Genomic DNA, 14626 nt, shown 5'->3' on the forward strand with positions numbered 1-14626 from the left:
ATATATATATATATATATATATATATGTATATACATATACATATATATATTTATATACACACATATATATATATATGCTAATTTTTTGGGACAGGCATTTTGGGTTTTCATGAGCTGTATGCCATAATCATCAGTATTAAAACAATTAAAGACCTGAAATATTTCAGTTGGTGTGCAATGAATCTGAAATATATGAAAGTTTCATTTTGATCATTACATTATGGAAAATAATGACCTTTATCACAATATGCAAATTTTTTGAGAAGGACCTGTATTTCTTAATTCCACTTGTTCGGAAAATGATATTGATGTGGAAAAACTGCAACCTAGTAGTGGGATGCTGTTACTTTGCGGGTAACATAATTGGCATGCTTTATGGGAAATGTAGTTTGTTGTCAGTGCACCCCTTTGACTTATTTATTATACAACAATCAGACCTTTTAAGCTCTCGCGGGCCACATGAAATGACGTGGCGGGCCACATCTGGCCCACGGGCCTCGAGTCTGACACGTGCTCTAAATGCTGAAGAATAAAGAAAAAGTGAATTATTAAAGTGAAATAGTGAGAAGGATGGTGGAGAAGTGCTCTGAAAAGCTAAGATTGAATGTTTTAGTGGGGGTGAGTTCAGTCCTGAGTTCCTCACATTAATAATTTCCCTTTGGCTTAAAAGACGACTTGAATCTGAAGTTCACCATTCAGGCTCAGCTGCAGGTTCTTGTGATGAAGGATTGCTTATAAAAAGTTTCTGCTCGACTTTCCCCGCCCCCAGTCCAACTCTCACCCGAGGGGCCACATTTCTTTAAAATGACTTGGTACAAATTTAATCTTCAGTGGGTCAGAGAAGCTTAAGATAATGTGCCATATCTCACCAACCAAGGATGTGAGCCTGTCTGTTCCTGATGTCTCCACCAATCACAGCTCGAGGCGGCAGATAAAATGCACAAGAGGAAAAGCAGTGAAGAAATAACGTGTTAAGATAGGAGTGTTGCTATGTTCGACCTGCAGAAATAAAAAATACAAACTTAAAAACGAAGCACTCCATGAAACGATTTAGATTTTCTTTGCTTCGAAATGCTTGAGATTCCAGCACTTGTGAAAATCAAAATGTTAAGAAAACAGCTCTGTTCGGGCTTGAGAGTATGTGATTCTGCAACTTGCAAAGTGTTCATATAAACAAAGACACATTCAGTTTAATAAAACAGTCTTGTGAGGCTGAAGAAAGATATTTAGTGGTTCAACTAAACAGATAAATGCAGGCTGTCTTGTGCTTGTTTATACTGCCCTCTAGTGTCAGAAAAGTGAATCGAAAGAATTAAATCAGCTGCAATTATTTGTTCTTTGGTTAGATAACGAATGCAAACAAACCAGAGTTCATCTTGGACACAGACAGATGTTTCTCTGTTTTGTTCATGGTGACACAGCTGGACTTTGGGTCATCGTGTAGGTTTCCAGCAGAACCGATTCAAAGATAACTGAACCGTCTGCACAGGTTTCAAGACGTTCTTCCTCCATACTCGCACATCCTCTCCATCAGTTTGGTAGTTCATCACAGATGAGCAAGTTGATCATCTCACTGTAACAGTGTCTATAGAGCAGTGTGGTACATAATCTGACACTGAAGCATCTTTATCCTCTTTCAGTTGATTAATCAGACAGTGTACAGGTTGGGATTTGGGGTTTTGTCTTTTATCTCTGATTTACTGTTTAATGCTCCTCGACTGTTCAAAGCTGGTCTTAATATTTTTACTGTATATTCACTGACACTGTCAAAATGACAATACTTCCAATTCTGGACGATACGGTGACATCATCAACTAAATACCTTCTAGCACTACCCTCAAAACACTGCACACACACATTATCACTCGGCCATTTGTTTTGCTCACATCTTTCCATTGTGATCACTTTAAACTGGTGGGCTGGCCTTCCCTTCAAACCCAGTGGCTCCATCATTTGTTTTACTTAGTATACAAGACAACCCTGTGTGAAACACCTCTTTATCTTCCATCCTTTCTTTCCCTGGTCCATAATTAAAAATGGTTGAAATGGTTATGACAGTCAGTTTACCAGATAGTAATCTAAAGTGTGGTGTGGTTGTAGCTAACACTCATTCACAGCTACTCAATGCACAATTCAAGAATCCTCTTTACCCTATTGCAGCACGGTGGCGCAACTGGTAGAGCTGCTGCCTCTCAGCGAGCAGGTCCTTGGTTCAAATCCCAGTCCAGGGGCCTTTCTGGGTGGAGTTTGCATGTTCTCTCCATGCATGCATGGGTTTTCTCCGGGTACTCCGGTTTCCTCCCACAGACCAAAAACATGCATGTTAGGCTGATTGGTAACTCTAAATTGTCCCTAGGTGTGAATGAGAGAGTGAATGGTTGTTTGTCTCGTTTGTCTCTATGTGGCCCTGTGATGGACTTGCGACCCGTCCAGGGTGTACCCCGCCCCTTGCACAGTGATTGCTGGACATGGGCACCGGCGACCCCCGTGACCCAAAATGGAATAAGCGGGTAAAGATAATGGATGGATGGATCTTTACCCTATTTTATTTTATCACCAAAACATTTCATGAACCCCTTATTTGATCATTTTGGAACTTTAATAGAGGAAACACAAGTCTATAATAGATTCACTTTTGGAGTTAATACAATTCAAGAAAGCCACTTCAATTAAATTACTGTATGTAACACACAACTGGTTATAACCTACTGGTATTCAGCTTCCACATACACGTAAGCTTAATAAACAAATCAACTCTGTTCTGCACAAATGCTTCTTCCAGTTAAGGCAGATAGCTAAGCTCTAGCCAGTGTTGTCCAGATCTGACCTTGAAAAACTAGTCCATGCCTTTGGATATGTCATGGATTCCTGTTTGGAAAATGATGCGCCTGTCTGTTGGGGACTTAGAAGACACAAACAGTACATAATTGGATTTATGATAACAGGGTTTCTGCTTTTTGGAATCGGCTGATACGTGGGATATCGACTAATTAGGAAGACGTCAACAGCAGCTTTGGCAATAGTAAGGCTGCCCACCTTATGTGAAGGATTACTCCGTGCTTCGAGCTCTCAGACTAATATACTTTGTGAGCTGAACCGTAAGCTGGACGCAATTTCTGAAAATCGTAGGCCACTTGCAGCTCCTAGGACTCGCCGGCATGAAGGAATCGACCTTGGAGAAGGCTAACAAGTGTGGACCGGTGGGATGTCCACAAATCTGGCTATTCGGATTCCCCATTGAGTGTACCATCCGAACTGAAGGCAGACATGAAATCAGTAGTCTGCCTGACCAAAACAATTGTTGTTTATCTGAATGTGGCCTCCCCGCTGGCCTTGGATAGGCCAACTTATCTCAAATTGCTCCTGGTGGATACGTAAATTAAGAAGCTCTGTTCTGTTGCAGCTCGGCTCTTAACTGGAACTCGTAGGTTTGATAATACGACACCAGTTTTGTCCTCCCTTCACTGGCTCCCTGTGCATACCAGAGTTGATTTTAAAATTCTCCTGCTAACTTTTAAGTGCCTAAATGGCCTTGCACCCCCTTATCTCTCTGAGCCATTGGAACTGTTTGTTCCCTCTCGGGTTCTGAGATCATTGGATCAGCTGCTTTTGGCGATTCCAAAAACTCGCTTGAAGCTCAGAGGCGATCGGGCATTTTCAGTCATGGGCCTCAAACTCTGGAACAATCTGCCCCCAACATTAGGCAGGCCACTTCACTTCCTGTTTTTAAGCCTACGCTAAAAACACATCTGTTTTCTCTGGCATTTCACGCTGTGTGAGTTAATTTATTTATTTATTTATTTTTTGTTCTATGTTGTTCTTTGATGTTCCTAATTAATTTTCAGTACTATCATTATATTTGCATTTTCCATTTAATTACTCTCATTGATATTTTGTTCAGCACTTTGGCAACAGCTCCTGTTTCAAATGTGCTTTATAAATAAAGTTGACTTGACTTGACACATGGTGATCTAAATAAAAAAAAAATCAGGCCTGGAAGGCAACAGGTGATATGCATTCCTTCAAGGAGTGCTAGGACTTTAACTAAGATTAGAATAGTTTTATGAGTGCATCAATCCATGGTTTGCTGCTAGCTGCTGCTAGCTATTAGCTCATGAAGCTGGTCAGCAATTAAGATCTAGTTTTCCAAACTGGTTACTAAAAGAGCTATCTACAACAGGTAAGACACTAAACTTCACCTTAACCAAAAATTCAGAACTGTTGCTTTAATTTTTGACAGCTTATTATAGTATAATCACAACCTGGATTCCTTGTGCTCGTGCACATTTGCATCTTGGGATAAAGTATGATCGTGTATCGTTCACTCTGGCTGACCTACTCGTGTTCTGACAGATTTTTATACCAAGTGGCTGATCGCACAGAACATTTACTATTCTGGTTTCACTGACCTACTTCAGACAGCTGTGGGAGTATCTCTGCAAAAAGCAATTCTTCCTGAATCAATATTTTACACAGGCTGTCTGCATCATTTAGCTCAGGGCTGCCTACAGGCCTCACAAAGATTTTCTCCACCTAAAACAAACTAAAACAAAAACTGAAAATGTGCAGCTCAAACCTGAAACGGATCGTTACTTTTGGACTTTTAATTATTGTGAGAAGTCATTTGTGTTTAGCTTCGCGTCTCTCACACGTTGTTAGGTCTGATCAGAGCTGACCTCCTGAACGGTCTGCAGCTGCACTTGAAGGACTGATAACATTTTTCTGTGTATTATCTTAATAAAACATTCTTTTTTATGAGGCCCCTGCATGCTTACAGAAAAGAGTTACAGGATAACAGATGTTGTTGCATCATCTTGGAGAAAAGCTAAAATCGGAGGTACAACTTTTACACCAAAGCGTTGCTAATATGGTGATAAATTATTAGTATGTTGTTATTTCTGCTTTACAGAATTTGCATGGTCTCTTCCTTTCTCTGATTATTGTTTGCCACCAGCAGGTGAAGGTGGACAATGATGATTTTGCCTGTGTCTGTGTGTATGCTCATGTATTTATCTGTTAACAAGTTATCTCATGAATCAATTCAATTCAGTTTGTAGCTCCAAGTCGTAACAGAAGTCATCTCAGGGCACTGAACAGAAACATTCATATAAAAAAATAATAATTTAACATTTATCTGAGGAGCAGACTGCTTTGAGTTCAACACCATCACAGAACTCTCATCTTGAGCATGAAGGCGACAGTGGAAAGGAAAAACTCCCTCATGAGGAAGAAACCTTTAGCAGAACCAGGCTCAGGACAAGCAGCCATCTGCTTCGACCAACTGGGTTTGAGAGGAACAGGAAGGAGGAACGGATACACAATGGCAGGTCGAGAATCAGCAGCATTTTGGATCAACTGAAGACGTTTTAAAGAAATATTTGGACACCCAGATAACAAACCAGTGCAATAGTCCAGTCAAGATGTGACAAATGCATGAACTAGTTTTTCTGCATCATTTTTAGATAACATGTTTCTAATTTTAGTGATATCACGTAGGTGGAAGAAGGTGGTTCTAGTAATGTTTTTAATGTGGGGGATAAAAGATGTGCTGATCGAACATAACACCAAGATTTTTAACATTAGATCTGGAGGACAGATTAATGCCATCTAAGGAGGGAGAAAGACTGAAAAATGTATCACTAAGATGCACGGGTCCAAAAACTAAAACCTCAGTCTTGTCTGTGTTCAAAAGCAGAAAATTAAGGGTCATCCAGGTTTTTACGTCTTTAAGACATGCTTAGTCTAAGTAGCTGACTGGATTCATTGGGTTTCATGGACAAATATAACTGTGTATCATCAGCATAACAATGAAAATTTATCCCATGCGGTTTAATAACTTTACCTAAAGGAATCACCGGATAAAATGTTATGAAACTTTCAGAAAATATTCACTAGGAATATAGGTACAGCTGTATAACTTTACAGTTTAAAATGTCTGCCACAGCTAACTCACTTTTAAAAACAAATAATGGTTATAACTTCAACAGTTCAAGAGGCATTGAGCTAAAATGTGGTGTGGTGTTAGCTGAGGCTGATCCTCAAAACATATTCTGAGAATTAGTAACGTGCACAAGATCTTGGTTTAAATTTTGCTATTATTTAAAATCAAGTCTGTCTGTCTGTTAGCAAAATATTTTATGAACCAGTGAGCAGATTTTAATGAACGTTTCAAGAATTATTCACTAGATATATGTCTACAATTGATTAATGTTTGGAGCAAATTCAAAATTGATGTCACAGCAAACTTACCTTAGAAAGCACAACAATGGCTATAACTGAGTCAGTTTACCAGATATAGAGTTAAAATATGATGTAGTAGTAGCTGAGAGTCCTTTGCAACAAATTGGTTGAGCGTTGAACCATGACCGCTTCAGAAACTTTATGAAAGGTGGTGGACAATTCGAGATCCTGCACGGAATGCTGTACATTTAATTATTACTTTCCTTTTTTATCATACTAGCATTTTTCTTTTTTTTTTTTCAAAAACCCCATCATTATTAATAGAAAATATTTATGATGAATGTGTTCCTGCTAGGCAAGTATTTATGTAGTTTGTCTGCAGGTACGTTTTGTAACGTGTGCGTCTGCTTTGTGTTACATGTTGACCAACGACCAAAGTTCATCTTGAAGCCAGTGTTTGTTGCTCTAAATTTAAATCTGCGTGTACTTTTCTGTGCCACACACGTGTACATGACCTTTGCCAGGATCACTGTTATAATCTTTTACTGTCAACGACCGTGACTTTTAGACTCGTTGATAGTCCGAATGGTCTCTTTTCAGTCCAGAGCCTACAATTATTGTTTCATCCACAAAACATCTGCAATACCACATGGAAACAACAAAAGTGTGCTTCTATTGTATGATGGTTTATTTTAAAGCTTCCATGTTGAGAGAAAAAAAGTTGCCTCTGAACAAATTTAGCGTACAGTCTGGTTTTGTTCAGTCAAAAAACAAAAGACCTTTGTGCAAGAAACTCTGCACTGCAGGACAAAACTAACTCCTTCTGATGTAGACTTATCATACAGGGTCAAAGGTCACAGATGTCCAACACATGCTCACCTTTGTTTTTTATACTTTAATTCTCTACATTTTTTTTGATGATATACGTGACAGAGGAGTGGAAACACAAATGCATTTCTTTAAAGAGTTTTTTATGAAACATTGCAACACCTGCAATGGGTGCACAAGGGTGTTGTGACTTTTCGTACTGATGCAACTTTAGCTTTTGGAAATATTTAGAGTTTTCTGCCTCTATATTCTCATAGAAAATTAATTGATCTCATTTTACATCTTTCAGATCTTTAGATCTGTTTACAACCTTTTCTTTTCACATTTTGTTCTGTTTCAGTTTCTTTCAGCTGCATTGTGCAAATTTAAAGTTTTTTTTTATTTATTTTCAGCTACTTTCAGCTGTTCTTTCAGCTGCTTTTTTCTTCTTTCATGTTCTTTCTGCTAACTACAACCTTTTTCTGCTTCTAACTTATTTCTGCCAATTTCAGCTTATCATGCTCCTTTCAGCTTATTTCTGCAAGTTTATGTTTTCCCTGCTATTTCAGCTACTGTTTAGCTGTTTTATGCTAATTTTAGCTTTTCAGCTAATTCCACATTTTTGTACTCCTTTCAAATTTTTACAGCCCAGTTCAACAAACATGTGCTCTCAATTATTGCTACTTTTTTTAAACTACTTTTCAGATGTTTTTTTTTTTTCTAATTTCACCATTTTCAGATAATTTCAATGTTTTGTGCTCATTTCTGCTTCTGCCTAATTCTGAAAATATGTTTTTTCTGTTTTCTTTTGCCAGTTTGAGTTTTCTCAAGCTTTTCAACTAACCTTTTAGCATTTTTAGCTAATTTCATCCATTTTCAGATTAATTTGGTTTTTGTTTTGTTTTTTCTGGAAATTTCTGCTACTTTCAGCCAAATTAACTTATTTCTGATAATTTCAGCTCGTTATGCTTCTTTCAGCTTCTTTCTGCTAGTTTCAGCTTTGTCTGCTATTTCAGCTACCATTTAGCTGTTTTATGCTAAATGCAGCTTTTCCAGCTAATTCCACATTTCTTTTTAGCTCATTACAGCTCTTTCCATTTCCTCTGGTAATTTGTCTTTCTGCCTTTTTATCTACTTTTCAGCTATATTTGGCTAATTTCAGCTTTTTTATTAGTTAAATTCATAATTTTTGTGCTAATTTCTGCTCATTTAAATCTAATTCAGCAAATATGTTTTCTTTCTGACTTCTCCTGCTAAATTAGGCTTGTTCTTCAATTTCAGCTATATTTCAGAATTTATTTATTTAGTTTTATTGGTGTAGCTAATTTCAGCTGTTTGTCAGCAAGTTTATTTTTTATTATTTACAAAGCTCATTCACACTGCATTTTCACAGGAAATGCAGTTTCTCTAGTATAATTTAAGTTTCACTGCCTGCTCCTTTTTCATCTGGGGTTTGGTTGAAATAAAATGTATTTCATGCGTGGTACTCGTTTCTTGATAAATGATGACACGTGTGGTGAGGAAAGAGTGTTTGCATTTAACTCTGTTTTCAAAGAGTAGCCCAACATTAAAGCAACACTTGAAAAAGAAACAAGACAAAACTGAATTTAAAAGCTTATCATTCCTTGAATGAATTCACATTTCCTGCTATTCTTAAGATGTAAACTAAAATCACCTTTTGATGAGAAGAGGCAGCACCACAGCAATTTTGGTCAAATCCTGTAAAATATGAATTATGTAAATCTCACAATATGTGACAGAGCTCAGAGAATGAACTGGGGATGACTATGACCCACTATCACTAAACTGAACTCCACATTTGTAAAACTGATGGAGGTTTAACCATTTGCTTGTTTGTTTCCTCAGGTCCACATGCTATGGAGGTTATCTTCAATTGGGTTGGCTTCAAAAGTTAAGTTTTTGAAGCAATGATTACTTTTTTTTAGAGTTTCTCTAAAATCCAGTCCAGTGGTTCATGAGAAACAACAAACCATCACACACTCACTCACTCACTGGCAAAAACATAATCACCTCTTGCGTTCAAATGCTAATCTCATAACTCTGTCATTATATGAAGAAGAAATAGACTAAAATAATCAAAATAATAAACATTAGTGAGCTTTTCTTGAGCTGGAGACCTTAAGGTAGATGATAAACAAGCATCACAACCAAGACGTTCATTCAAAAGATGTTTACTTTCATTCTAACTTGTTGTACTCCTTCTCTCCACTAGATGGCAGACGACATCCACGTTCATCTGCAGCTCCTGCTCATCACACAACAAAACTGTAGCAGCTTTGCAGCCCGAGGCCATCATTACACACTCAATAGAGCAATATTCAGTCATCTTCTCTGCTAAATTGATCCCTCTGCTGCTAAACAACATGAGGTGTGATGATTTTTATTATTTTTTATTTTTTGCAGCTGAAACAGCTGCATGCTTTGTAGCAAGATATTTATGTTGACCTTTTTGTTGTTACACGATCAGCTGTCTGTCGATTGTCGGTCTGCAGCTTGAGGTCAGCAGGGCCGTCCTCTCAGAGCATCATTGTGGTTGCGTTGACACTGTCCTGGTTTGTACCGGAGCTTGTGAAACTCTCGTCCAGAGGACACAAACGCACAAGCTTGCCCAATTCCGACCTGTTTCAGAACATGCATGTAAATTTTACAAAACGCTGTTATCAAACACGGCAAGGCCTGATAAGATTACTGTTGTTTACCATGCAGGTTGGGAACACGGAGTCTCTTTCTTGCACCCACACCCACACATGCATAATGATAAATGCATACTTTTGCATTGCTCTTATATATACTACCTTAAATTAAAAGAGCATAAAGTCAATTTCTGGTCAAAATAAACCACCATTTGCACTAAATATACACATGCATGCTGCATCTTTATATAGCTGGTCATTACCAGAGGGATAGACATATACAGAACATGCTGTTCAGTTTATTATAACAAATCAACACATCTTATCACAGCTTTGTATATCCCTGCAGCCCCCTCCTCCCACACCCCTCTTCCTTTCAGCCACTCCTCGGTCTGTCAGCAGCAGGGTGGAGCTCACAGAGCTGCACATGTTTCAAGCATGCTGCAGCTCACTGACTGTTTTCTTCCACTTCCCACAGTGCACCCATGGCTAAGCCAAACGAGGCCCGAGGAGGGACCGGTGGCTGCTTTGCACCAATCACAAGTGTCTCCACACCCCACTCTGTTTTTCTCTCCTCCCAGTTCACTCCCCTCCCTGACTTGCAGTTGGCAGTGGGCACGCCAACTAGAGAGAGAGAGAGAGAAAAGTTCAGGGAAGACAAAGTGATAAGCATCAAGCAGCTTCTGGGTTTTGCTTTCAAGTGGACTCCTGCTGAACTGAAGCAAGTGTGTGTGTGTGTTAGTGTGTGTGTGGTACTGGTTTCCTCCTGTCATTGGAGGAACACAGAGCGTCAGCCGTGAACTAAAGGTTATAAAACAGAAGAGCCACCGGAGGAAGATGCACAGCAAGACTTCAGTTCTCAGGAGGAACTCAGCCTGACGTTTAGACCTTCTCACTCTGGACTGGAGACAGGACGACACTGGTCCAAACTCCCCTATCTCCAGTTCACACCCATCACTCTCTGACAGCTCCTGCTGGAGCACCTGCTCCTGACTGTCTGACTCCAAGATGTCAGACGATGACTGCCGCTCGCCCATCGGCCTGGACGTGTGCACCTGCTGCCTGGACCTGGCCAGTGGAAGTGACGACTCCCTGTCCAGCAGCCCCTCTCAGGGCCACGGCACCACGGGAGGCCTGCCAGCAAGCCCCACCAGCCCCAGCGTGAATCACTTCAGACAGCTCCGCAACCAGCTCATGTACCAGAACCTGAACACGGACAAGCTGAACAACATCATGAGGCAGGACTCCCTGGAGTCGGTGGTGAGGGACCCCTGCTTCCTGCTCAACGAGGGCATCTGCAACAGCAACATCGACCAGACCATGCTGTCCATACTGCTCTTCTTTCACAGGTATGTCTGTTTACTCGTTCCTGACGGGCCAAACGTGTCCCAAAGCGTGAAACTTCAACCAATAATTGCATCATTCATTAGACACCTGAAGTACAAATCCATCTTTTCATCTGAGCATTGCTGCATCTCTAAAAACATCATGTTGTTAATGCATTTCCTACATTCACTCATCAGCATTTTTATGGATCACATTACATTTGTGCTTTTATTTTGTGTTGTTATTCCATTTAGAGGCAACTAGTGCTAGGTGTGACACTCCAACAGGTTGCTTGTCCTCAAATTTTCATTCCAAAATGACCTTTATTTACAAACAGATAAACTTCATGCAGAAAATACCCCACCCGGACATCTCGAGACGCTATGATCTTGTCTGGATACGAGTCAAATAAGCTTTTATTGCCTGACGTCAATAAAACTGGCTCCACTCCTTCATTGTTTTTGCCTAATTGTTTCTGGCAGCTCGCCCTGCAGTGATTGCGAGAATGACAGTGTCTCTCTGCAAAGTTTCCATCCGTTTGGAAGCTTGTTTGGCATCCAAAGTATTTGTTGTTTACTCAGCCGCAGGTATCGTTGATTGTACTGAACTTGAATGAAACATAGGTACTTATATTACAACTAAACAACCAAGTGTCAAAGCGTGCACAAACAGCAGAACCTACTCTTGGCATTAGAGTGACTTTTAAATATTTCTGACGTGGAAGTTGCTGTAATTTTTCTTTATCAATATGTTTTAAAAGATCATAACATGTGAAGTAAATCATCTGTGAAGAAAATGCAACAGTTTCACAGTGATTGGACAATAATATATATGTTTTTCCCCTGAAAGATTTTAAACAAACAAGTAACCACCCAGTTAAAAACAAACAAACACTGATTAAATATATATAGGGAATATCTAAATTCATTCATTTTCATATTGATTCATACCCATCTGCTCACCACAGACTCATGTTCAGGCTGCTGTTATTATGCTGTATTGTTTTACATTAGCAGTGTTTAGCATCTTACATCTTTTAGTTTGCCATTTGGTGTTCATTTACCGTATATATTAGCATATATATTAGATCCTTATACACGGTTTCTTTTTACCTTTTATATTTTTTTATATTTTGGTGAAGAACTGGGAACCTGAGTACATAATTTCATTCCACCTCGTGCACCGCATGTGATGAGAATGACAATAAACTTGGACTTGAAATGTTCAACATCACATTAAATGTGCAAGTATCAAACAAGTGACTGATATTTGATTTATTTGTTTAATATATGGCGATCAAGTCAAAGTGGCACGATAGTGCGGTGGTAAGAGCTGTTGCCGCTCAGCGAGAAGGTCACGGGATCGCTTTCGGTTGACATGCGGTTTGCATGTTCTCTCCGTGCATGCGTGTTTTTTCTCCGGGTGCTCCGGTTTCCTCCCACAGAGCAAAAACATGCACGTTAGGCTCTAAATTGTCCGTAGGTGAGTGGCTACGTGTCCTTGTGATGGACTGGAGACGTATCTAGTTTGTCCCCCGCCTCTCACACGACTGATGGACATGTGCACCATGGACCCATGGAGAAAATGGAAAAGGAGACAAGGCGAGTAAAGCTAATGGATGGATGGACAATCAAACCAATAAAACAAATTCATAACTTAATCGGACATAAAACAAACACAAACTGTGCATAAAAAGGATTTCTTTCACCTCGAGTGCCTTTTTTCAATAACCAACATTTTTCCTTTAATCTATCAGAACAAATATCCGCAATAATGTTTGTCCAGATAAAGTTTCCTTGGAGTAACCACGGAAACGCTGGTTATCATTGAGCAGAGTTGTGTTATCGTAATGTTCTGGCCACGGCACATTATCAGTGTTTTATCACGTATCATCAGGAGCTGCCTCTCATTATTCAGACCAGTTAATGTTTAAGCTGTCTTTACTTTTCTGTGTGCTGTAAACCTCCTCTCGTCGCGCGTCGTGATCTATATTGTGCTCGGACAGTATAAGCGAAGAAAATAGAGGTACGAGTGTCGGATCAAATCAAAATGAGAATGGAATGACACAATTATGAGAGGGAATTTTAAAAACAGACACACAAAATATATCATTTGTCCCAGGTTGTTAATGACTGATGTGTTCTTTTTAGACGTCACCGACGGGATCATAAACAGCCTTAAAGAGAGGTTTGCTCCTCAGACAGCCATTATAACAATTAAACTCTGTGACAATAGAGCGAATAGTGAATACTACTACAGAATGTAGAATGTCTTGTTTCACAATGAGAGCTTCACGTACGTGCGAGAATGTGAATTGTTCCAAATGAAATAAACCAGCAAGGTGCTTTGTCATGTGTGTGGAAACGAAATGCTGCATGACTTTAAGATCCATTGAATAAAAATGGGAAGATTTTCCACGTTGGTTGGAAACGACTGTACTAATTGAGCGTCAGTGTCGTAGAAAATGGTTTTGTTTAAACTGTAGCAAAAAAAAAAAAAAAAGAAAAGCAACAAATGGTTAATGACACTGTGGTGCTTTGACTGCGATACAATTACCAATAAACCATTCAAGCAACCACTACATTCAAAATGAACTCTACCGTTTAATCAGCTGGTGCGGTTTTAATAACTTACTTTATGCCAACTTTCCCTCAGGAGATCAGTAACGTGTCTTTATATTGTATTCCTTCACAAAGTTTCGTTATGAAACACCATCAGTTTCGCAGAATCCAAATGGTCGTAAATTCCTTCTTAATCCTGGGTGTTCCCTGGCAGAGAGAGGTTGGGTTAATTTGTGTACAGGTTACACCTGAAAAGGTTTCTCTTATCAGTGACACCAGACCTGAGCATAAGACAGCTGGACAGCTCGGCCTGCTCAGACACACACCTACACACACACAGGGCTCATTGTGCGCTCTCTTTTCACCCTGACGTTACACTGGTTTACTATATTCTAAATTATGTCCAGACTGCTCACTTTAATTCAGTTTTATCAAGTGTGTGTAGTATATTTATGACAAAAGCTTGAAATTTCAACCAAAATCCTTAGGATTCTTAGTACTACAGAATTACATTTAAGCATTATAACATATCAGGCAAAACATTATTTGTGCATTACATATGGACTCTCATAAATATTCATTTAGACTTTACAAACAAACAACTTGTGACATTGTAATTAAATACTATCTTCTCATTGTCCGCACAGTACATTGTTTGGCTGAACGCAACATAAAATTAAAGAAATTGCATTTCCTGAGAAAATGCATTGTGAATGCTTATTGCTGAATAATTTGCTTAAAAGCAGCTGAAATTAGATAAAAATATGTTGAAATGTCACTGAAATGGATGAACAAGCGTAAGTTAGCAGAAGCAAGCAGAAAGAACCATATTTGCGGAATTAGGTTTAAATAAGCTGAAATGAGCACAAAACAGGAAATTAGCTTTAAAAAAGCTGAAATTTGCAAAAAAAACTAAAACAAAAGATAGCTGAAAATAGCTGAAAAGGCATAAAGAAGCCTAAAGTACCAGAAAGAAGTGGAAAGATCTAATATGAGCTCAAAAAAATGTGGAATTAGCTGAAAAAAAAACGCAAATTAGCACAAAACAGCTAAAAATTAGCAGAAATAGCAGAAAAAGCTGAAACTAAGAGAAAAAAC

General features: G+C 39.0%; 1 protein-coding gene across 1 annotated transcript in view; it reads left to right on the plus strand.

Annotated features, from left to right (window-relative positions):
* The first annotated feature begins 10278 nt into the window (after nucleotides 1–10278).
* Nucleotides 10279–14626, plus strand: part of tsc22d3 (TSC22 domain family, member 3) — a 62255-nt gene continuing 57907 nt past the window's right edge. The window contains exon 1 of the mRNA XM_037675256.1: nucleotides 10279–10990. Within this exon, the coding sequence (XP_037531184.1) occupies nucleotides 10650–10990 (341 nt within the window). The 5' untranslated portion in view covers nucleotides 10279–10649. The remainder of the gene's footprint in view (nucleotides 10991–14626) is intronic.

The sequence above is a fragment of the Nematolebias whitei genome, chromosome 4, assembly GCF_014905685.2.
Source record: "Nematolebias whitei isolate Nwh7 chromosome 4, NemWhi1, whole genome shotgun sequence".
NCBI lineage: Eukaryota > Metazoa > Chordata > Actinopteri > Cyprinodontiformes > Rivulidae > Nematolebias > Nematolebias whitei.